Source organism: Indicator indicator, chromosome 22 (genome assembly GCF_027791375.1).
Source record: "Indicator indicator isolate 239-I01 chromosome 22, UM_Iind_1.1, whole genome shotgun sequence".
NCBI classification, from domain to species: Eukaryota; Metazoa; Chordata; class Aves; order Piciformes; family Indicatoridae; genus Indicator; species Indicator indicator.
In genome coordinates this window covers 16773621-16797812 of record NC_072031.1, presented here as the reverse complement: position 1 = coordinate 16797812, position 24192 = coordinate 16773621, and the positions used below count along the sequence as shown (strand labels likewise).

General features: G+C 49.7%; 1 protein-coding gene across 1 annotated transcript in view; it reads right to left on the bottom strand.

The window, feature by feature from the left end:
- The window catches only part of TSC2 (TSC complex subunit 2), a 39519-nt gene that overhangs the window by 8014 nt on the left and 7313 nt on the right, over positions 1–24192 (bottom strand). The window contains exons 9-30 of the mRNA XM_054391348.1: positions 23858–23984; positions 22775–22918; positions 22502–22639; positions 21769–21872; positions 20967–21048; positions 20094–20246; positions 19279–19395; positions 18436–18558; positions 17479–17585; positions 16597–16750; positions 15093–15215; positions 14350–14484; positions 13408–13597; positions 12701–12794; positions 11967–12069; positions 11695–11789; positions 9587–9715; positions 8017–8181; positions 7463–7615; positions 7188–7300; positions 6101–6322; positions 4774–4989 (exon numbers count right to left, since the gene is read on the bottom strand). Coding sequence (XP_054247323.1) covers positions 4774–4989; positions 6101–6322; positions 7188–7300; positions 7463–7615; positions 8017–8181; positions 9587–9715; positions 11695–11789; positions 11967–12069; positions 12701–12794; positions 13408–13597; positions 14350–14484; positions 15093–15215; positions 16597–16750; positions 17479–17585; positions 18436–18558; positions 19279–19395; positions 20094–20246; positions 20967–21048; positions 21769–21872; positions 22502–22639; positions 22775–22918; positions 23858–23984 — 2987 coding nt within the window. The remainder of the gene's footprint in view (positions 1–4773; positions 4990–6100; positions 6323–7187; positions 7301–7462; positions 7616–8016; positions 8182–9586; positions 9716–11694; positions 11790–11966; positions 12070–12700; positions 12795–13407; positions 13598–14349; positions 14485–15092; positions 15216–16596; positions 16751–17478; positions 17586–18435; positions 18559–19278; positions 19396–20093; positions 20247–20966; positions 21049–21768; positions 21873–22501; positions 22640–22774; positions 22919–23857; positions 23985–24192) is intronic.

The window sequence follows — 24192 nt, the reverse complement described above, 5'->3', positions numbered from 1 at the left end:
CAAAGGGCTGCATCTCCTTGGGTCCAGAGCAGTGCAGCTGGTTCCAGTTGTTACTGATGAACAAGAAGGGGACAGGATGAGGAAATGGGACCTTGGACACCAATGCTTGGTTATCAGGACAGACAGGAACTACAGAGATGTAAGAAAGTACAAGACTAGCATAAAAAGTTCATCATTATCCAGGCAGGGAGGACATGAGCTCTGGGCAAGGATATGGTTGTCTCATCTTGCAATGCTCCTGTGCCTTCTAGTGGCCTAGAAGGATATGAAGAATTTCACCAGGAGCTGTTGAGGTGCAACTTGGCGGTTTTCCAAGTATGTCTCAGTAGAAGCAAAACAATTCAGCCCTGGGTGTCTGAAAGGTCAAAGAGAGCAGGAGGAGCACTGCAGCAGTACTGGGAAACCTGCACCTGGCTTAATGAAACCACACCCACAGGAAAGCTCCTTGGAAGCCCTGCCTGTGGTAGAGAAGGCAGTGACCCTGAGCACAGGGATGAGTCTGACCAAAGGCTCCACTCTTAACCTTGGGTTTTTTGAAATTTAACTTTTTTTTTTTTTTTTTTTTTTTTTAATCCTGAGGAAAAGGCTGGAGAACAGGAGGCTTCCCATTATGCACACAAGGGACTGGAAGACCAATCTGAAAGGCCAAGATTTGTTTTCCAAAGTAAAATTAAAAAGTAAAATAAAATCAGCACACACACACACAAATTATATTAAAAAAATAACCAAATCAGCAAAATTAAAGTAACAAAAAACCCAAACAAAATAAATCACTAAAGCAGCTTTTCCTGGGTTGATTTCAGCTCGCAGGACCAAAGTTATTTCAAAGAAGCAATTAAGAATTAGCATTGCACACACAAAACCTTCTGAACACACAACCAAAACAACCCCAAACAACGTGCTGATCTGGTTAGCTGTCCAAGCCAGAACACAGCTGCACACAGCCAGTGCTTCCAAGCTCCCTGAGCTCCCCCACAACTGCCAGCCTTACTGCTGGTTTCACATAATCTGAGCACTGCCTAATTATGCTTTAGGTGGGAAGAGAAGAATATGAACAGAGACAAGAAGCAGGGAACAATATTTTCCTGCAGTGTGGTTGTGTTGCTGGTAAGAGGCTTGTGACAACCATCACCAGAGCTTCCAAACACCCTGCTGCTTTGAAAAGAATTTTCTAGTGAGAAAAAAGGAGGCAGAAAGCCATTTCAAGCCCTCTAATTAAAATCAGAAAGCACTGCAGATTAGCAAAGCAATGCAGGTGGTGTGCTCGTAAGGTAGGCAACTGGATCTCCACTTTGGTTCATTTTACTGAAATGGAGAAAGATTCAATGCTGCTTTAGAGCCTCCAGGCTAGGCTCTGAGCAGCTTTTGCCCTGGGATGTGTTTCCTCTTCATTATAGACAAAACTTGGAAGCAGTATCTGTGGTAATGTCAGGTTTTATATAGACCTCAGGTACATAAATCAGCTCCTTCCAGCTTTTCTATGCCCAGTTCTGACAGATTCCTGTGGGCTGAGTCCATAGGATGTCATTTCAGGGCAGCTTGTCCCTGAAATGCCTGAAACCTGCTCCTGCTGTGCTATTTTGAGAAGTGGGAGCTTGTAAAGGGCCAGCTGTAACATGGAGCTGGAAAGAAATTAATCAAGAAGTGATTCAATGAATCAAGCCACTCAGTCATTTGGCCTTTAATTGATGCCCTGCCTCATGCCTCACAGCCCACCCCAGTTAAAACCAAAGCTGCTTTAAGAAATGGTCTGAGCTTGCAGATGTTGGGTCTGGCTTGGACTTCTTCATGCTAGTCAAGATCCCATTTGTTGAGAGTAATGAGACTGGGTACAGACAGGAGACATGGAAGGGGAGATGAAGGATGAGGGATACATTGTCTATGAATCAGAGGTGTTCTTCTATGGCAATACTTTGGTTGGGTTTGTTTCCTTAAAGATATATAAATATACCTGCCCAGGATATGCTCCTGTGCAACTTCCCTTGACAACTGGACTGGTACATGGAAGAGAAAGAGGCCACTGCAAAGGGAAATCAAGTGAGCAGCTACATCAAAAAGGAAGGAGAGACTATATGAAAAAAAAACCCAAAACCAAATCAAATCAAAACCCAATGAAAAAGTACAGAGTTTAAAATGTAACCAAAAGCCTATTGAAAAACAAAGAAATAAAGAAATCAAACCAAAAGGAAGGAGCAAGCTGGGGATAAGCTCACCAGATGCCAAAGGGACACTCTAAGGACTACAACATGAATAAGGAGGCATAAAGACATTCAAACAACACAGACCTGTGGCAGTTTTAGGATGTACCTTTAAAATTTTCCACAGATCTTGAACAGAAAGTAGTAGAATGTAAATAAATCACCATTGGATGCAAAAAGGAAAATACTGATAAGTTCTAAACAATCCATTGGAGAGGTAATAACCATAAGGCTGGTAGTGTAAGCTGTCTCTCTTTTTGCTTCCTTGCTCTGGGACACACTAACTTGTGCCTTCTGCTTGGCTTTGCTGACCTTGGCTGTGTTCTTTGTTGTGGCTGAGTACAACAAAATAACTCTCTGCTGTTTTCTCTTGTCCCTTTGTGTCCAGGGGGGTAAAGATGAGGGCAGGGAGGAAAAAAAAAAAAGAAAAGCTGTTTCTGGCTCCCCTGGTTTTCAGCCAGGGTGGTTCTTGTGCTGTTTATAAATTGTAGATACCTGTAAATATTGTCAATGCTGTATATATTTGTACATACTCATTGCATCTCCTTGCAGATTGTAGTTTTCCCTGTAAATACAGCTTTTGCTTCCACCTGGGCTTGGCTGGCAATTTAATACTGGGGGGAATTGTCAACCCACCACAAGACCCAAACTGCCCTATTTGAAGGATGTATCCTGGTGAGGTTTAGAAAGAGGAAACTCCTCAGCGATGCCCTAAGCACAGAAACCTGCCTGAGCTCTTCCTCACCTACACATTTTGGGCTAGAAGAGAATTTCTAACCCCAGAGACAGCCTGAAGAGTAGAAATATGAGAAAGATTCACACGGTTTTAACCTCTGAAGAGGGAAACCAACATGAATGTGACAGTCTGACAGCAAAAAGAATCCACACATTCATTCAGCAGCCAGCTCTGTCAAGCAGGAGCTGTGTTAAGAAGAATGTGGCCAAAAAGAGTCTTCTCAGCCTGCCAGAGGAGGGGCATTTGGGTGGGTGCTGCCTTCAGCTGGCACCAAACACCACAGCTCAATAAAACTGGTCATGGATAAGGATTTAAATCTTTTTGTATAAGGTGATCATTTGAGTTTTATCCTAATTTTGTGCCTGCACATTCTGAAATCCTAAAGATCATGGAATCATGGAATCATTGAATCATTAAGGTAGGAAAAGATCTTTAAGATCATTGAGTCCAACTCTTATCCCAGCACTGCCAAATCACATTCCGGCCTGTTTAAAACAAACCTGAAAGCCAGAATTCGAATCATATCTCCACATAATCTATAGCCACAAAAATGATCAGGGGGCTGGAGCAGCTCTGCTGGGAGGACAGGCTGAGGATGCTGGGGTTATTCAGCCTGCAGAAGAGAAGGCTCCAGGGAGACCTCAGAGCAGCCTGCCAGGACCTGAAGGGGCTACAGGAAGGCTGCAGAGGGACTGTTCCCAAAGGCCTGCAGGGACAGCACCAGGGGCAATGGTTTGAAATGAGAGCAGAGCAGATTGAGATTGGATGTGAGGAACAAGTTCTGCAGCAGGAGGCTGCTGGAACACTGCAACAGGTTGCCCAGGGAGAGAGCTGAGGCCCCATGCCTGGAGCTCTTCAAGGTGAGGCTGGAGAAGGCTCTGAGCAACCTGCTCTAGTGGAGGATGTCCCTGCTGCCTGCAGGGGTTGGACTGGATGAGCTTTGGAGGTCCCTTCCAACCCAAACCATTCCATGATCCTATGATTGCTGCCACCTTCCCAAAAAATCCCTTGTCTGCTGTGAGCACTGCTCAGTTTTGGCAGGGCTCAGCCCCTCTGTGTTAGAGGTTGTTGACTCTGAGCAGGGATTACACAAAGCTTTACAACTTTAGGCTGTTGGCCACCACCAACCCCCTCAACATTAGCAGCTCTTTTAGAGGTGAACTAGCCCCAGAATTACAGGAAATCCTTGGGCACTCAGGTAAAATGAAGCCATTAAAAGAAACTGATTAAACTGCACCAGTCTGAAGGCTGAGCACTCTCTAAGAGGTGAACAAATCCACAGCCCCCAGGAGCTGCATTCTGTTGTGTCCTACTGTACCAGTCAGTCTGATTTGGTCCAGCCCAAACAGCAGCAACCAGCTGCGCCAGGCTGGCAAGGCTTTGCACCAGGCCATTCTCTCAGGAATGCAGCCCTCTCCATGCCCAACACAAATGCCCATACTGGAGACAAATGGAAATGGAAACACTGCATGGGAAGATCTGTCCACATGTGGATGCCCAGATCAGTTCCAAGCAAGTGGAAGAGGGAAAAGATCCATGACTTGGTTCATTTTCATTTGGGAAACAGCATGAAAGACATTGAACCATCCACAGAAGCACATTCCTTCTCTTTCTTCTCTTCAAGAAAGAGAAGTTCTTTTCTGATGGAACATCAGAAGCAAGGGGGAAGGGAATTTTCCAATGACAGTTTCTAGGGACAAGAACTGGTTCCCCTCCTCGCTGCTGTGTTATTACTCATGCTGCTAACTTCACTGCTCCAGAAGACCTGCAGTGACCTCAACAGGCCTTAGAGGCTGGTGACAGCTGTGCTGGCCACACTGCTGCTGTCACATCTCTCACCTGTGTTGGAACGCTGCAGAAGTGATGGCTTGGCTGTCCCAGTGGCCAGGCTGGAGGAGGGGACAGAGAGGGATTTATAGAGAGCTGTTTCTCGGTGTTCCTTAAACCTTTCTGCAGCCATTAGAGCATTGGAGAGCTCCTGCAGGGGCATGTTGTTAATATCTGAAGAGAATGGGCTGAGTGGGTTCTCCAGACTCATCAGCCAGCTGGTGTTACCTGGCAAGAGAGAAAGAGGGAGGAGTACCAAGCATTGCCAATGCCAGGAAGTATACAATTCCCATTGGGAAAAAAGACACAAACTGGTTTGGATTTTTGAGTTCTAGGTAAGATTAATCATAGATCCATCTCCTCTTTGCAGTAAGCAGCTCCCAGTGCTCTGCTCTTCACCCCAAGCTCTTCAAACACCATCCTTGGCTTGGTGACTCATGACTATGGCAGAGTCCCCACAGGCAGCCAAAACACTCAGGCATTTCAATTAGTGAGAGCATGGAATGGGTTGGCTTGGAAGGGACCTCCAAAGCTCATCCAGTCCTACCCCCCTGCAGGCAGCAGGGACATCCTCCACTAGAGCAGGTTGCTCAGAGCCTTCTCCAGCCTCACCTTGAAGAGCCTCAGGCATGGGGCCTCAGCTCTCTCCCTGGGCAACCTGTTGCAGTGTTCCAGCAGCCTCCTGCTGCAGAACTTGTTCCTCACATCCAATCTCAATCTGCTCTGCTCTCATTTCAAACCATTGCCTCTCATCCTGTCCCTGCAGGCCTTTGGGAACAGTCCCTCTGCAGCCTTCCTGTAGCCCCTTCAGGTCCTGGCAGGCTGCTCTGAGGTCTCCCTGGAGCCTCCTCTTCTCCAGGCTACACAGCTGGTATCAGATCACTTATTTTCTTATGAAACAACTTCCAGTTGAAATGACAACTCCCCATCAAGTGGTGTACCCCTCCCAGCGTTCCAGATGTTGAGCTTGAGCATACCCTTGCTCCTTTTCTAACTGCATGGTAATCTACACCACCACACAGAGAGATATTCAAGAGCATGGTAACAGATAGGAAATGTAAAGCAGGGTTGGTATTAACTGCCTATAGCTCTGAAACAGGACTCACTATACAAATTGAAGTCTTTGCTTCAATCTTTTCCCAGGACTTTTGGGAAATCACTACATAGTGATTTCAAAGCATCCAGGATGATCTTTAAGGTCTCTTCCAACCCAAACCATTCTATTAGTTTCAAGAGAGAGTAAGCAATAAAGAGATCCATTTCCAACTAAATTTGTTTTCCTTCTTCACCCAGGCTCTGGTGTCTGAGGAAGTCAGAACTGACTCCATAGTTTAGATACCTGTGGGTCTGCGCACGAGGATCTCTGCCCACCCCTGTGTCAGCAGTGGCACATAGGCAGCTAAGTTTGCTTTTTCCTTCTGCAGAGGTGTCTGTGGAGCAGCAACAGTCTTCTCTGATCGACATGCAGAAGCAGGAGGAGCCTGTGTCCCTTGGGAAGCTGAGCCACCAGGAAAATGGGAGGCTGAGCTGTCTAAGGCACCCACACGTAAGGCATGACCACCTAGGAAGACAGGCACAAACCAGGAAGAGACCCATGGTTAGTTACACTAAAAATACCTCACAAGTGAGAACTCTGCAGCTGGAGAGAGTCCAGCAGAGGCTACAGAGGTGCTGAGGGGCCTGAAGCATCTCTAGAGGAGCAAAGGCTGAGAGCCCTGGGGCTGAGAGCCCTGGGGCTGAGAGCCGGCAGAAGAGCAGCCCCAGAGGGGAGCTGAGCAATGCTCAGCAAGAGATAAAGGCTGGGAGCAAGAGGCTGGAGCCAGACTCTGCTCAGTGGTGCCCAGGGACAGGACAAGGGGCAAGGGGCACAAACTGGAACCCAGGAGGTTCCATCTGAACAGGAGGAGAAACTTCTTTGGTGTGAGGGTGCTGGAGTCCTGGAGTAGGCTGCCCAGAGGATTGTGGAGTCTCTTCTGGAGAGCTTCCAACCCGCCCTGGCCATTGTGCTCCAGGGCAAGCTGCTGTGGGTGCCCTGCTGGCGCAGGGTTTGAAGTGGGTGGTCCCCAGAGGTCCCTTTCAGCTCCCCCATGCTGGAAGTCATGAAGCCTTTTAAGCTTGGGAACTTAAGAGAACTTTTCCTTTCCTGTGTTTCCTATAACCCACCAGGTCAGCTAACCAGAGGTGATTCTCTCTGCTGGTGCTCACCACTTCACTACACACCAAAGCTTTTCTGCAAGGAGCAGCAAGCAGGAGCAGCACCACCCCTCCCGTGGCCACAAGCCACTGCTCCCTGCCCACTATCAAACACCAGACAGGTCCAGATTCCCAGATCAGTTTAGACTCAGGTCTCCTCAGCAGGCACTTGGAGACTCAAGCCTGTGCCACAGCCCCAGAAGTGGCAGTAAGACTCCAGCACAGGCATTTACCAGACATGGATCGGACTCTGTTTCGAGAGCCTCTGCAGACCTGCTGCCCAGCTTGAGATTCCAGTTTTGCTGGAGCCTCTTTGGTTTGTCTCACTTGCAAAACAGGCTCTGAGCTGTGGACAAAGAAGATATTGATGATACTGAGAGAGGGCTCAGCCATGCTGGACAAACAAGACACTGCTCTTCTGCTAAGGGGAAAACTCCAAAGCTGCACTGTAACAGGGCTTAAGTGACTTTGGTAGGTGGAACGTTCTAGAAATGGGAGTACAAATTACCTTGATTCTGTGCTGTTTTGGAGCTCTACAGAGTCTAGGCCAAGCAGGGACCTTGTGCCTGTTCCAACACTCGTAGTGATGGTCACCAGCTTGTTACCAACCAGCCAGGTCTTTGTCCTTCCTCCAGCCAGCAGAAACTCACCCACAGGAGACCTACAAACACATTTGTGATGAACACAGCTGTAAGACTGCAGAGCACAGAGCCTACATAGGAGGTTCCTTCAAGATAGAAGAGGAGGAAATGGCCTCAGGTTGTACCAGGGCAGGTTTAGGTTGGACATGAGGAACAATTCCTTCCCCAAAAGGCTTGTCAAAGCCTGGCCCAGGAGCTATTCAAGGCGAGGCTGGACAAGGCTCTGAGCAACCTGCTCTGGTGAAGGATGTCTCTGCTGCCTGCAGGGGGTGGGACTGGATGAGCTTTGGAGGTCCCTTCCAACCCAACCCATCCCATGCCTCTATGGTCTCACACAGGCCATGGTTATTTTCCACTCAAAGTGAACAATGAAACTCAAACACAAACACCTCTGCCCCGGTCTCCACGGGCTGAGCCCTACCTCTTGGGCACTGCAGTGAAGTTGGAGAAGACGTAGCGAGCCATCATGTCCAGGCAGGTCTCAGTCAGCTCCAGGTGGAGGGTTTTTAAGTTGTCATCAGCCTGAGCCATTGAATTTTCATCTGCAGAGCCCAGGCTGGAACTGGTGATGGACGTTTGGATCCGGCTAGGAGAGAAGGTTTCCAAGTGCCAGATCACAGAGTACAGTGCCTGTCCCTGTCACCCCACAGACACTTTGCTGCAGCACCACCTGCCACACATGCATGTGCCAGATCAGAGAGCTGCCCAGGCCTCACACCCAGGACTGCATGAGGCTGGTTCTGGCTCAGCCTCACCTTGTGCTTTGTGGATTGTCACTGCAGGAAGCACATTTTAACTGGAGAGACTGAGCAAGGTGTCAGTGTCCATCAGCTCTCTGATGCTGGGTGGCCCATGGGCAAGCGCACCAAGCAAAGAGTAAGCAGCAGCACCATGCTTTGAGTTTGCTAATCTATCGTGAGAGCAAGCATCCCATGACCTGCAGAGTTTCCCAGGCAGCATGTTGCCCATAAGCCACAACCAGGGGCACTCAAGACTTAGCTTCAGAATCCTGTGGTTTATTTTTTTTCTCTGCTGCATCCCTTTTGCATATTGACTGGGATTTCTTGATTTTTTTTTTACCCCTCCAAATTCGACAGCTTGGTAAAACCTAATTTGAGACAGAAAAAAGTTGCACTCTGAACGGGAAACTGGTACAAGACTAGAGAGGAGTTTGCCTTCAAACCAGCCACAGCAGCAAGGCAGTTGAGAAGGGTTGCAGTAACAGGCTGGGGTGCAGTGTCTGAGTGAGACAACTCCTTGTGCCATTGACCCACAAACCATGCTGAGAGCAGAGCAGATTGAGATTGGATGTGAGGAACAAGTTCTGCACCATGAAGGTCCTAGAACACTGCAACAGGTTGCCCAGGGAGGTGGTTGAGGCCCCATGCCTGGAGCTATTCAAGGTGAGGCTGGAGAAGGCTCTGAGCAACCTGATCAAGTGGAGGATGTCCCTGCTGCCTGCAGGGGTTGGACTGGATGAGCTTTGGAGGTCCCTTCCAACCCAGACCATTCTGTGATCCTATGATCTCTGTGTACCTAAGTTTGCAGAGGAACCAAAAGCCTCTCCTGGGGCAGTCACTGCAGGTTGGCCGAGTGTGGACCAGGTCTCTCCCTTGCACAGAATGCAACCTTTTTCCTTTTCTGTTGCTTTTGGTTTGTGTTTTGTGATTGTGGTTGGTGGTGTTTTTTTTCCTTCTTTCACCACCTTTAGTTTGAAACCAGCATTTTTTGGTGCTAAAGCATCAGAGAACAGGGCAAAACAATCCAAACACACACCACAGGGTGCAATATCAGAACCCAGCAGGCAGCATCGGGAAGCCATCAGACATCCACCAACCTCTTCCCTGTGCCTGAGGCCAGGTTTTTCCTGGGGCACCAAAGTCATGCAAGCATCCCACATGCAAAATCCACCCTGCTGCCACCCACCCTTGCAGTTCAAACATCCAAGTGCTGAGTTGCTCTTGGATTTTCCCCACTTAAAGTGCCTCTACCTGCGGACCACATGTTCAGACACACTGATGCTGCGGGATCGGAAGGCATCAACTGCAGAGGGTTCTTTCAGCTCTTTCACTGGAGGAGAGTTATTCAAGCCTTGCTTTGCATTTTTGCCTAGTCTTAAACTACTAGGTGGAGAAGAACCAAGCCCCCAAAAGAAGGGAGGAAATAATTTGTAGGGTTGAAAGATCACACAGGTCACAGGGTCAATATTTTGGGAGGGGATCCCAGAGGGTGATGGAAAAAGAAAGGCAAATGCCAAAAAAAAAAAAAAAAAAAAGGAAAACGAAAAATTAAAAGGGGACAAACAAGCAGAGCTGAAAGCATTAAAAAAGACAACATTTTGAAAAGGAGGGTTTAAAAATGTGCTACAAACCAAAGGAAATCAGAGCAAGTTAAAAACCAAACCAAAAACTGATTGAGATGGCAGCTGGAATACAGTGCTCTTAAGCATCTGAAAGCTAAAGGAGCAGCAAAGGGCTGGTGGGAGGTGTCCCTGCCCATGACATAGGGCTGGAACTGGATGGGGGACCTTCGGAGGTCCCTTCCAACCCAAACCATTCTGTGAGCCTACGACAAGACTGCAGAGAGCCCTGCTCATGCTCTGATAAGCATGCAGACCAACATCAGACCACTCAGCAACCTTGGGAACTGCTAGGGTCTTGATCTCTTGGAACCCAACACCTCAGCTAGGGCACAGAAAAGTATCGTTAGGGCTTAAGGAGTGGAAGCTACCAAGCAGAGCAGCTTGTCAAGCAAGGAAGCAGATTTATCTGCTCAAAGCTACTTCTCCTCTCACTTGGCCAGACTCCAAGCTCAGAGGCATCCTGTCTGAGGGCAGCCCACACTCCTGAGCAGAGATTTCTGTGGAGAGTGATCCAGCAAAAGCCTTTAGGTACAGTAGTATTCCAACCTGGTAGAATTCAACAGGTTTGGGGGGGGTGAGGGATTGGGGGCAGGGGAACCAAACCAAAACCAGATTAGTTGAAATTCTGATTTGAGAGATGAGTGTCTAAAGGCTTCTCTGCCAAGCTTCTGAATGAAAGAGCAGAAGGTGAGAGAGATGGAAGACAAAACAGGGGTCAGCTAGAGCAGCAGGGCAGGGAGGGGATTTCTTCATTGCAAGACCCTAGCTGAGCCTTGCAAGTTAAAGTAGAGGCACTTTCCCCAGGGTTTTTGAATGCTGCTGTGTGCTTACAGCACATCCACACAAGCAAGTCAAGTGAACCAGTTTAGGTGAAGCCCTGCAGGTCCAAGGACATTAGAGAAATCCTGAATGCCTCATAGGGAAGCATCCCTCTAGGAATGCCTCCTTCTCCTACCCTGGCAAATGGTGCTGCTGAGAGATGTTCTGACTTCTACAGACACCAGGCTTTGCTTAACTCTGACATAATTGCTTCAAGGTTCAGGCTCAGGACATCTTCAAGGCCAGGCTGGATGGGGCCTTGAGCAACCTGCTCTAGTGGGAGGTGTCCCTGCCCATGGCACAGGGTTGGAGCTGGATGATCTTTAAGATCCCTTCCAACCTAACCCATTCTGTGAATCTGTTCTATGAATCTAGATGCCCAGAAGGCAGCTGCCTGCTGCCCAGCACACTGGGCTGGTGGAGGACACCATGGGGAAACACAGCACAAGCTCTCTGTTTGCACAGGTTGCTTCATCACAATCTCTGGCCATCATTTTATAGGTCAGCTCTGAGAAGGAGTTAACACCATCAGAGGAATGTGGTATTCTGCTGCTGTTGCTATCAACCCTTCCTTCTGGGAGCACTCTACTGACACACATCAGCCCGAAACAACTCTTGGATTTAAAATCACCCAAAAAGAAAAACCCTCACCCTACTGCAAAGGCTTAAAGAAAGCCAGGGATGCTTCAGAAGTTCTGTCAGGTTTGATTCTAGCTCCTCACCACCTTAAGTCTGGTCTAAAGTCCTAAGACCTAAGTCTTTTTCCAGTCCCCTGACCTAAAGAGGTTGACTTTGCTTGCTTAAATGCACTGTCACATTTTGGATATCTGGACTCAGCCTTCTTCAGACCAGCACAGGGAAGGGTGTGAGCATGACAAAGGGGACCACAAGAGTGTGCTGGAATCAATTATCATTTACCTTTTTGGCCTCTCATTCAGGCTTGTGCTTCGAGCCCTGAAGCTGTCCTTCTCAGGGGTGTCATCAAAGGACAGGAGGACATTGGAGCGCAAACCCTGCGAGGGGCACAAGGACACAACAGTTTGGGTGGCCAGCTGAGGCACTGCAGCCACAGGTCAGTGCACCACAACCCACAGACAAAAGAAGTAAAACTGATCAAGCTTCAAAGGGAGCTTTTAAACTTTTCAAAGCACTGCTGCAGCCCCAGCGTGCGCATCAGCAGCGTCCATTACCTTGGTAATGTAGGGCACAAAGTCCTTCCGGAAGGGGAGGCGACAGCGAATGAACCACATGGCTATGACGTGGTGGGCCAGGCAGACAATGTACTGGTTAAACCTGCAGGGGCAGAAAGGACCTCCAGAGGTTAGTGCTGCAAGAGCATGTCACTCCACAAGTTAACAGAACTGTTCCTCCAGCCACAGGAAAGAAAACATTCTGTTATGAAAAACAGTTCTTTGGGGCATACATCCCTTCCTCAGAAACAGCCTGGAGAGCAGTATCCTAGAATGGCTCAGGCTGGAAGGGACCTCAGAGATCATGTCCTCCAACCTCCCCACCACGGGCAGGGATGTCTCTCAACTACCTCACAAGGTCTCACCCAACCTGACCTTCAACACCTCCAGGGAGGAAGAATCCACAACCTCCCTGGGCAGCCTGTTCCAGTCTCACCACCCTCATACTGAAGAACTTCTTCCTCAGCTCCAGTCTAACCCTGCTCTCCCTCAGCTCCAAACCATTCCCCCTTGTCCTGTCTCTAGACACCCTGATGAAAAGTCCCTCTGCAGCCTTCCTGTGGGATCCCTTCAGCTACTGGAAGGAAGCTCTGAGGTCCCCCCCGGAGTCTTCTCTTCTCTCAGCTGAATATCCATAAATAACCTTGGCCCAAAGTGCTACAAACTAAGGATTCTCTTCAAGAGAATTTTCTTAATTTCACAGAGGAGGAAGCAGCAGCTTTGCTGTAGCTTACTTGGAAGGGTTTGTGTAGGGCAGGGAGATGGCGAAGACGCTGGCGTACTGCTCTGCCGCGAAGTTCCGGTAGAGGTGAGGCAGCCGTGCCAGGGCTAGGAGAAAGCAGGGAGCTTTGGTGGGAAGGGACCTTCAAAGCCAATCCAATCCAACCCCCTGCTGTCAGCAGGGACAGCTGAACTAGAGCAGGCTGCTCAGAGCCCAAATCAACCTCACTTGGAATGGTTCCAGGGATGGGACATCTCCCACCTCTCTGGGAAACCTGAGCCACGGTCTCACCACCCTCAGTGTAACAAATCTCTTCCTTCTCTCCAGCCTGAATCTCCCTCTTTTAGTTCAAGCCACCCCCCGTCTTGTCCTGGCACAACAGGCCCTGCTCAAAAGTCTGTCCCCAGCTTTCTGGTCAGCCCCTTTCAGTACTGAAAGGCTATGAGAAGTTCTCCTGGAGCCTTCTCCAGGTTGAACAATCCCAACTTTCCCAGCCTGGCCTCACAGCAGAGGGTTTCCAGCCCACATGTCATTGCTGTACCCTCCTCAGGTCCCTGTCTGAGCTGGACCCATCACTGCAGGTGGGGTCTTGGCAGAGCACAAAGCTGCAGAATCTCCTCCCTTGCCGTGCTGGCCACAGCCCAGCATGACTGATCCCATCCAAACAGTGCAATCAGCACAACCAGAGAAGATCAAAAGTAGAGGAACATTAGAACTTACTTGACAGGAACTCTAGGAGGGGGATTGCCATGTTGGCTGTAGCAGAAATGTGGGTTAGTTTGACAATGAGGACAGGAAGGGCCTTGATGATGATGTCTGGCATCTCCACGCTGCAGACAGAGAGTGCCAGCACGCACTGGTTGGCGCAGCGGTAGATCAGGCCATGCTCCAGGCAGTACACGAGCTCGCGCTGGCAGAGGGAGAACTCACAATGCAGGGGCAGCCTCCTCTTCTCCAGGCTGAGCAGCCACACTTCCCTCAGCTGCTCCTCACCAGACCTGTTTTCCAGACCCTTCCCCAGCTTGGCTGCCATTCTTTGGGCATTTTCCAGCCCCTCAATATCCTTCTTGGAGTCAGGAGCCCAAAACTGAACCCAGTCCTCAAGGTGTGGCCTCACCAGTGCCCAGTACAGGAAGACAATCACTGCCCTGCTCCTGCTGGCCACACTGTTCCTGATCCAGGCCAGGGTGCCAGGATACCCTAACCCTGGCCACCTGGGCACACACTGGCCCGTCTTCAGCTACTGTCAACCAACACTCCCAGGTCCTTTTCTGCTGGGCAGTTTCCAGCCACTCTGCCCCAGGCCTCAAGCATTCATGGGGTGGTTGTGACCCACGTGCAGGACCCTGCACTTGGCCCATGGATCTTGCTGAACCTCACCCCATTTGGCTTGGCCCATGGATCCAGCCTGACCAGGTCTCTCTTGCAGAACCTTCCTGCCCACCAGGAGATCAAGACTTCTGCACAGCTTGGTGTCACCTGCACACTTGCTGAGGGTGCTTTGATCCCCTCATCCAGATCACTAACAAACTGGCCCCAGCACTGAGCCCTGGGAACACCACTTGTGACCAGCCACCAACCGGATCACCTTGCTACAGGAAAATGCTCTACCAGGCTCAGGCCTTGTCCCTGTCCCCCAACACCCTCTTCCCTTCCCCATACCTGTTTAGCTTTGTCCAGATAGTTATGGTAGGATATCAGTGCTGTCAGCACCGGCACCACAGCCAGGTGCAGATCGGTGCGAGAAAAACCTTCTGGGGTTCCATGGAGCTTGTCTGTGGTCTTCTTGTCTGTGAGCTGACAAATCACACAGCAAGTGAGACCCCTCCAGCTACAAACACTGCCCACAGCTCCCTCCCCTAACAGTTATACTCTCCTAAAGACTACTCAGCACCTCCTTCTGCACCTAAAACTTTCACAGAATGGGAAGATCAGAGCTTCATAGAATGGGTTGGGTTGGAAGGGACCCCAAAGTTCATCCAGTTCCAAACCCCTGCCATGGGCCCAAGGACACCTCCCACCAGCCCAGGCGGCTCAAGGCGTCATCCAACCTGGCCTTGAACATCTGCAGGGAGGGGGCAGCCACAACCTCCCTGGGCAACCTGTTCCAGTGTCTCACCACCCTCCCTGTCAAGAATTTCTTCCTAATCTGCAGTCTAAATCTCTCCTCTTCAGCTCAAATCCATTCTCCCTCACCTCACCACTACAAGACCTTGGCGAAAGTCCCTCCCCACCTTTCTTGGGTGATATTGAGTGAGGATTAACAACCAGCATGCTGAGGCTTCTTATTATCAGACTCAAGAAAAGAAGCCAAGCCTAACCCCCACCGAAGAAACCACTCCAAACCATCTCCCAAGCAAATGAAGAACCTGCTGAGTGCCAAGCAGCAGGCCCTGGGCCATTACCATGTAGCTCAGTGCAGAGGCCAGGAGGTCTATGTTGCATGGAGAAGTTAAAAACAGTACTTTGTACCGGAGGGATTCAGGTAATTTGTTGAGGACCAACTTCAACACCTTCCAGTCTGTCTCCTGGAAAGAAAGACAAAGTTAAGATGGAAAATTTTTGGAGCATTTGAGTTCATCTAGAAAGTGAGATGAATGAAGCTTCTGCCAGCAAGCCATCTCCTGGGCAGATGTCACCCTTGTCACAGCAGCTATAGAAAGAGAAGTGGCATTTAGCTGTTCTAAGTTCCTTCCTGTCTGTCAGCCAGCCCTAGGTGCAATACTGGCACCACAAGGGGGAAGAAAACTTGGATGCAAATCTGCCAGAGCTCAAAAAGGCAGAGCCAGGATTCAACTCTCCCAAGCACCAGCCCCAATGAACTTCCAGAGCAAGCCAAGCCCTCAGCACCTAACTGTGTCCAGCAATTTATGTAGAACAATTTATGTAGAGTCATGGAGTCCCAAACTGGCTTGGGTGGGAAGGGACCTTCAAAGGTCATGCAGTCCCAACCCCCTGCAATCAGCAGAGCAGGCTGCTCAGGACCCCAAACAGCCTGACCTGCAGTGGTTCCAGGAATGGGACATCTCCCACCTCTCTGGGAAACCTGGGCCAGGGTCTCACCATCTCAGTGTAACAAATCTCTTCCTTCTATCCAGTCTGAACTTCCCTCTTTTAGTTCAAACCATCACCTCTTGTCCTGTCACCACAGGCCCTGCTCAAAAGTCTGTCCTCAGCTTTCTTCTAAGCCCCCTTTAAGCCCTGAAAGACCATCAGGTCTCCCTGGAGCCTTCTCTTCTGCAGGCTGAACACCCCCAAGTCTCTCAGCCTTGGCACCATAATTTCTTACAGTTTACAGCCCTCACAACTATTTACAGTTTATTTGTGACTGAAACAGTTATCAATTGTCAAAACACTTCCAAAGTGTGCAGGAGGAGAGGGCTTTCTTCTTCTTTGAAGACTTTCAAAAGTCACCTGGTCATGACCCTGAGCAACCTGCTGTGGGTGCCCTGCTTTAGCATGGGTATAGCCTAGATGATCCCCAGAGGTCCTTTCCAACTCCACAGTGCTGGGATTTGATCTTTGTTTAACAAACACATTGTGGTCTTTGTCTGCTCTGAAGCAGAGCAAAATGAAAGTTCTGCTTGGTTTCTGAAGAGCTGAACTGCTGCTCCCACTGGTGGCTGTAAAGCTGAACAGTGACACCCAGACTCTGCCCAGGAAAGGCAACGGTTGGAAAAGACCTCTAAGACCATCAGGCCCAACCCTTAACCCAGTACTGCCAGGGCACCACTGAACCATGTCCCTCAGCACCACATCTGCAGGGCTTTGAAGCCCCTCCATGGATGGGGACTCGTCCAATTTACGTGCTGCTTTTTTAGCTGCTCTGGGCTAGAACTTTTCCAGCCAGCTGGTTTCACTTGGCACATTTCATGTGAAGATGACAACCCCCATTCAAAGTGCACATACTTGCTTCAAACACTGCAGGAGAACACCAAAGACCATGGAGTATGGCAGATGACCCACACGGACGGTGGCACTCTGGGAGGGCATGCTGGGGCTCCCTGAAGGTGGGGAGAGTGTGCCAGCAGGCTTTTTCTCAGAACTCCTCTTCTCTGTTTCTCTACACCAGGGAAAGAGAGAAAAAGGCAGGTTAAAAATCAAGCTCAGAAGAGCCAGGTTGCCCAGAGAGGTAGTTGAGGCCCAATCCTTGGAGGTATTCAAGACTCTGATCAACCTGATCTAGCGGAGGATGTCCCTGCTTCCTGCAGGAGACTGGATGAACTTTGGAGGTCCCTTCCAACCCAAACCATTCCACGACTCTATTCCATGTGACCTACAGTGCTGCCCTATTTGGTAACCATTTTAATGGCCAAAGAACAACAGAAATTGAGTTTTCAATTAAGACCCTACAGGACTGCTCAGCAGTCAGACCAAAGGAGTCACTTTCGTCAGGTTAAGGACTTTTCTCTCCAGGCTGTCACCAAATACAGAGAGATCTTTTGAGGCATGTTGCACAAAGAACTTCAGACCAAAGCAGAAAGTTAAAAAAGCCACGTTTGTACAAATGATTGAATCAAATCTCAGTGTGAGAAAGGGTTTCAGGCAGTTATTTTAGTGAAGTTTTCTCTGCAGGGAAAGAAATGTCATGTGTGAGACAGAGCTCTGCAAGTGAGTGACCTGCAAGAACAAATTGAGCAGCTCTCAGCTGAGGCAGTTCCAGGCTGTAACTATAGACTTGGCCAGCAGCTGACTGGTTCATCAGGATTTGGAAGCTGCAGATTTCTACTGATGAACAGTCAAGCTGATGCACAATTAGCAAAGAGTTTGGAGATGCAATGAGAAACCTACACAAAATCACACAGGCAATAGGGACTGAACCTCACTGCTCCATCCTTGTTGGAAAGGCCGAGACGGTGAAGGGAGTCAGCTCGAAGCATCAGCAGGAAATCAAAAACCTGGAACAAAGATGACACTGGAATTACTCAAAACCCAAGCCAGCAGAACACCCTCCCACCTCCTCAGGGGATACTTTATTAAGTACAAAGAGATTTTTAATAGATGCTGTGGCTGGCTCTGTAGGAGGCATCGCTTCTGGAGTTGTCATATAGAATCTTAGAATGGTTTGGGTTGGAAGGGACCTCCAAAGCTCATCCAGTCCAAGCCCTGCAGGCAGCAGGGACATCCTCCACTAGAGCAGGTTGCTCAGAGCCTTCCCCAGCCTCACCTTGAAGAGCTCCAGGCATGGGGCCTCAGCTCTCTCCCTGGGCAACCTGTTGCAGTGTTCCAGCAGCCTCCTGCTGCAGAACTTGTTCCTCACATCCAATCTCAATCTGCTCTGCTCTCATTTCAAACCATTGCCCCTGGTGCTGTCCCTGCAGGCCTTTGGGAACAGTCCCTCTGCAGCCTTCCTGTAGTCCCTTCAGGTCCTGGCAGGCTGCTCTGAGGTCTCCCTGGAGCCTTCTCTTCTGCAGGCTGAATAACCCCAGCATCCTCAGCCTGTCCTCACAATAGAGGTGCTCCAGACCCCTGAGCATTTTCATGGCCTCCTCCTGACCTGCTCCATCAGCTCCATGTCCTTCCTGTGTTGAAGGCTCCAGAGCTGGACACAGTACTCTAGGTGAGGTCTCAGCATAAAGTGGCAGAACCACCTCTCTCCATCTGCTGCCCACACTTCTATATGTTCCTAGAAGCCAGGAAACTCCTGCTTCTGGCAAACTCTGGATCACAAATTCCCCACCTGCCACATTAGAATTCAAAACCCAGAATGCAGCTTTTGACTTGGAAGCAAGAAGTTACTGCCCATACCTGCAATCTGATGCTGCTGGCAATAGCCAGGCTGTAGGCATAGATGTAGTGGCGCTGGACGTGGTGGATCAGCATCTCATACACCCTCATGGCATGGCTGGAGGGGAGGCTGTAGAGCTTGGTCTGCACAAACACAAAGCAAAAAGGCAGGTTAACACTTGGTACTCAGAAATGTCCATCTGCACTGAGAAATCAATAAAAAGAACACAGCTTGCCCAGAGAAACTGTGGACATCTCATCAAGATCAGGCTGGATGAGGCTGTGAGCAGCCTGGGCTAGTGGGAGGTGTCCCTGCCTATAGCAGGGGGTTGCAACTAAATGTTCTTCAAGCTGCCTTCCAACCTGTATCATTTTATGAATCTGTGAAAGCAAGATGAACAGATGGCTCTGGACAGAACCTCTGCGGACTCCAGACCACTCTGCCTGGAAAAACTCAACCATGTCTCAGGGCACTCTACCCAAACACAATGGATCTAGTCAAGGTTATAAACCACTCCCTTTTTACCAGGTTATCAACACATCTGCCCTCCACAAACACATACCTGCTCCTAGTCGTTGTACAATGGACAGTAAGAAAACCACAGAATCATTGAACTGGCAATGTTGGAAGAGACCTTTGAGAGCATCAAGTCCAAAGTCTCCCCTAGAGCTCATGGTCCCACTGCTGCTGTGGAACCATTTCGCAAACAGCAGCCAAAAGCAAAAGGAATGACCAAACCAAGAGTTCAATGCTGAGTGGATAGAATAAGTCAAAATATTTAGTACTGGGGGAATAGTTATCTGAAAAGCCAAGTCCAGCAGAAGACTGCTCAGAAGATGTGTTTAACACACTGCAGTGTTTACCTGAAGAATGATCAGGAGTCCAAGAACTGCTGTCTTGACATCCTCCAAAGAAGCTGAATATGACAGCAAGTCCCTTTCCTCCAGCTCAGAAGGAGATGAGAGAGAATGTGCAGCCACCTTTGAAAGAGAAAAACAACACGTGGTTTAAATCCACCACAAACCTCTTCTTTGTTTCACAGAATCCCAGCATGGGGAGGTTGGAAGGCGTCTCTGGAGATCACCCAATCCAACCCCTCTACCAAAGCAGGGCACCCACAGCAGCTTGCCCAAGGGCACAATGGCCAGGGGGGGTTGGAAGCTCTCCAGACCAGGAGACTCCACAACCTCTCTGGGCAGCCTGCTCCAGGCCTCCAGCACCCTCACACCAAAGAAGTTTCTCCTCCTGTTCAGATGGAACCTCCTGGGTTCCAGTTTGTGCCCCTTGCCCTTGTCCTGTTCCTGGGCACCACTGAGCAGAGTCTGGCTCCAGCCTCTTGCCCCCCCAGCCTTTATCTCTTGCTGAGCATTGCTCAGCTCCCCTCTGGGGCTGCTCTTCTGCAGGCTCTCAGCCCCAGGGCTCTCAGCCTTTGCTCCTCACAGAGCTGCTCCAGGCCCCTCAGCATCTATGGAGCCTCCACTGGACCCTCTCCAGTAGTTTCTGAAGCTCCCTCCTGCCCTGCACTTCAGACCAGCCCCCTCCAAAAGCCAGCAGGTGCACAGTGTCCTGTTGAGCTAGACAAGTGGTCCCAGCCATGGGTTATTCTCCACAGTCACACCAAGAGGATCTGGCAGAAGATGTGGTGCTGGTGGCAGCAAGTGGCCAGTGTCAGTCTCACCTTCTCTATGATGTCCAGCAGGCTGTTGAAGTGATGAGTGTTGCAGCCCTCAGCCAGGTCTACCAGCAGCTGTGTCGCCAGCTTCCGGACCTGGTGGTCCTTGTCCTCTGGGATGTGAGCCAGCTGGGAGATCACCACATTTATCAGTTCCTCCTGCAACAGGACAGACCTTTGTGAGAAATTCTGCTGTTGGCATGTTAACGACAGAAAGAGCTGCAACCCAAACACTGAGCTGCTGGTACCAGGCTTGTTCCTCAGCTTAAATATTTGGTTCCTTCAGCTTTCCCTTTCCACCCAGTAAAGTCTTTCTGGCTGCCATCCCTCCAAATATTCATCACTTCTGTTGAACTTGGATTCAGGGTTTTGTTTTTTTCCCTGTCCTACAGACTTCATAGCCCAGGTTCCAACAGACTGTTGCCAAGGCCTTAGAGCAGCCTTCCAGTACCTGAAGAGGGCTACAAGAGAGCTGGGGAGGGACTTGTGACAAGGGCTTGTAGTGCCAGCATGAGGGACAATGGCTTGGAGCTGGGAAAGGGCAGATTGAGACTGGAAATGAGGAAGAAATTCTTGGCAGGGAGGGTGGGGAGACACTGGAACAGGCTGCCCAGGGTGGATGCCCACTCCCTGGAGGTGTTCAAGGCCAGGCTGGATGAGGCTTTGAGCAACCTGAATTGGTGGGAGGTGTCCCTGCCCATTGCAGGAGGTTGAAACTGGATGAGCTTTGAGGTCCCTTCCAGCCCAACCCATTCTCTGGTTCTGTGAAAAGCATCCTAAGGAGGCCACCTTTATAGCAGAGTTCTGTGCCTTCCCTAGTGACAGAGATACCTGAAGCACCACATAAAAGATGGTTCAAGCAAAGCTTTTCCCACACACCTCATAGAACTGCCTGTTAATGCTCAGCACAAAGGACAGCACATCCAGGACCTTAATGCGAACAGCACTGCGGCTCTCGTTCCTGCCATGGGAAGAGCAAAATTCCAGATGGATCCAAGAAAGCAGCTGACATTTAGGTAAGGGGGAGAGGGGAGAAGGAAAGCTAAAGAAAACTAAGAAACTTCCCCAGAGTGACAGTTCCCATCTCTACACCAAAACTAGATTCTTGAAAAATTGGGAATCTTGATTCGGATTTTCCTACTTCCACAGACCTGTGCCTGCAGTTTTCTCCTTTCCAGTGTGACCTAGGAACCACAGCTCAGAAGAACAAGAACTCTGATGAGCAAATTTAATCCCAAACATAAGAGGGATTGAGGAAGAGCTGCTCTTTGGCAGCATTTCACAGCTCAGACACAAGTTTCTTGTTGCTGCATGTTGATATTTTAGAGCACAAGAGCACTTTGAGGAGCACCAACTCAAACCCAGACCACTTGAATATTGCAGGCCTGATGCTTAGCAGGAAAATCTTGTTTGGTGTCAGAGCCACAAAGCGCTGTGGAGTAGAACAAGGAAGTGCTCAGACTAATTGGAACAGCCCCATGCAATGGAAATAAACACAGCTTGAAGAACTCAGGGCAAAGTTTTTCCTTAGTTCAAAAAAAAATCCTTTCATGTCTTGTGCTCACAACTCTTAACAGTCCCTTCCTAACACTAGAACTTCAGAAAACATCATCACCTAACATGGAAAGGTAGAAAGAAACATTGGGAAGTGCCTCCTAGTCACAAAGTTATGACTTCCTACCTGAAGAACCTCTCCATTAACATCTGCAGGTTGTGGATCCAACCATCTCTGGCAGGATGAATGGACTGAGCTCTGTAGGTTATCAAGTTTAACACAGAAGATTCCTGTCATGGAAAAATCAAGAATGGGTTTTTAGTGCATAAGCAATTTTCCCAACTCACACCTCAGAAACAAGGCTCATGGCAGTCCTTGCTGTGAGGAAGTCCCTTGCTTGTGGGGGCTGGAGCAGCTCTGCTATGGGACAGGCTGAGGGAGCTGGGGGTATTCAGCCTGCAGAAGAGAAGGGTCCAGGGAGACCTCAGAGCAGCCTGCCAGGACCTGAAGGGGCTACAGGAAGGCTGCAGAGGGACTGTTCCCAAAGGCCTGCAGGGACAGCACCAGGGGCAATGGTTTGAAATGAGAGCAGAGCAGATTGAGATTGGATGTGAGGAACAAGTTCTGCAGCAGAAGGCTGCTGGAACACTGCAACAGGTTGCCCAGGGAGGGAGCTGAGGCCCCATGCCTGGAGCTCTTCAAGGTGAGGCTGGAGAAGGCTCTGAGCAACCTGCTCTAGTGGAGGATGTCCCTGCTGCCTGCAGGGGTTGGATTGGATGAGCTTTGGAGGTCCCTTCCAACCCAAACCATTCTAAGATTCCCTGCTCACTTGCTATTTGAGGGCTCCAAACTTTGAGCTGTACTTAAGTAACAAAATGGATTAAACTGGCAGCAAGGGAAGACAGGAATAAAGTCTTACTGGTCTCTGATCAGCACATCTTTCCACCAGCTCAAAAAATCTCTCCTCAGAGCCATGGAATTCGTTTTGGTCACAGAGTTCTTCAACTGTAGTCAAAAGATCATGTACAATGGACTTCAGCTCTTGGCTCTCCAGACTCTGAAAGACAAAACATGTAGGCATGGCACCTGGGGACATGGTGGAGTTGGGCTGATGGTTGGACTGGGTGATCCTAGAGGTCATTTCCAGCCCAAGCAGCAATTCTAGGATTCCATAAGGCAGGCTCACAGTCACCTGCAGCTGCTGCAGCAAGCGCTCCATGATGTCCAGCAGGATGTCCCAGGTGACAGCTTGCAGCTCCTTCCCATACTTCTTTATCAGACGTGTGATGGACAGAACGATCTCGTAGGACACCACCGCGTTGGGACAGGTCATGGCCTGGGACACAGAGCACTTCTGTCAGTCAGCTGGAAAGCAGCAGGCAGAAAGCCTCTTCCCTTCAAATGGAGCACCCCTTGCTAATGAGGAACTTAACCTGAGGGCCTGAGATAGCAGACTCAAGCCTCTGCACACAAAGGGCAAAGCAAAGAACCATTCTACCAAGCCAGGGTCTGCACTTTGCCAACAGCTGTAGCTCAGATGGCAAACCCAACCCCATCTTCAGAGCAGACACAGCTTAAAGCCAGGAGCTCTTGCATGAGGCACTTTGGTCAGAAAGCTTTGCCAGAGCTCTGAAGCTTCCTCTGCTCTCCAGAGACTCCACTTGGAGTAGCGCCCAGCTCTGGAGCCCCCAGCACAAGAAGGACATGGACCTCTTGCAGCAGGTCCAGAAGGGGCCATGAAGAAGCTGTGAGGGCTTGAACCTCTCTGCTGTGAGAACAGGCTGAGAGAGTTCGGGTTATTCAGCCTGGAGAAGGCTCCAGAGGGACCTTAGAGCAGCTTTCCAGTACCTGAAGGAGGCTACAGTAGAGCTGGGGAGGGACTTTTGACAAGGACTGGGAGTGACACGGATGAGGGTCAACGGCTTTGAGCTGGGAGAGGGCAGATTTGAGACTGGGGATGAGGAAGAAATTCTTTCCAGGGAGGGCAAGGAGACACTGGAACAGGTCACCCAGGGAGGCTGTGGATGTCCCCTCCCTGGAGGGGTTCAAGGCCAGGCTGGATGAGGCCTTGAGGAACCTGGGCTGGTGGGAGGTGTCCCTGCCCATGGCACGGGGTAGGAACTAGGTCTTCAAAGTCCCTTCCAACGCAACCCATTTTATGAATCTGAATCTCTCAGGCACACAAAGATCTCTTTGTTGTAGGGAACCCCGTATTTGTTCTGTATTTGTCCAGATGCATACCTGATTACAAAGTCCCTCCAGCATCCCATCCTACCTTGAGGAATGAAGGCAGCACTGAAGTTGGGGAATTCTTCAGGGAACTGAGGCGATGAGCACCCCACAGAGCCATCCCAACAAAAAACACAGCTCCTCTCAGCAGTGCTGCATCTGCCATGTAAGCTCTAAGAAGAGGTAGAAGAGAATTCTCAGACCATGCCACAACCACTTCAGCAGGTAAGAGTCAACAGGGACACAGGTGTCACAGAACTGTCACACACCAAAGCCGTGCACAGCAATTTACAAACACTAAAAGCAGAAAATCACAGAATCCCAGCATGGTGAGGGTTGAAGGAATCTCTGGAGATCATCTAGTCCTAGCCAGGGTTACCC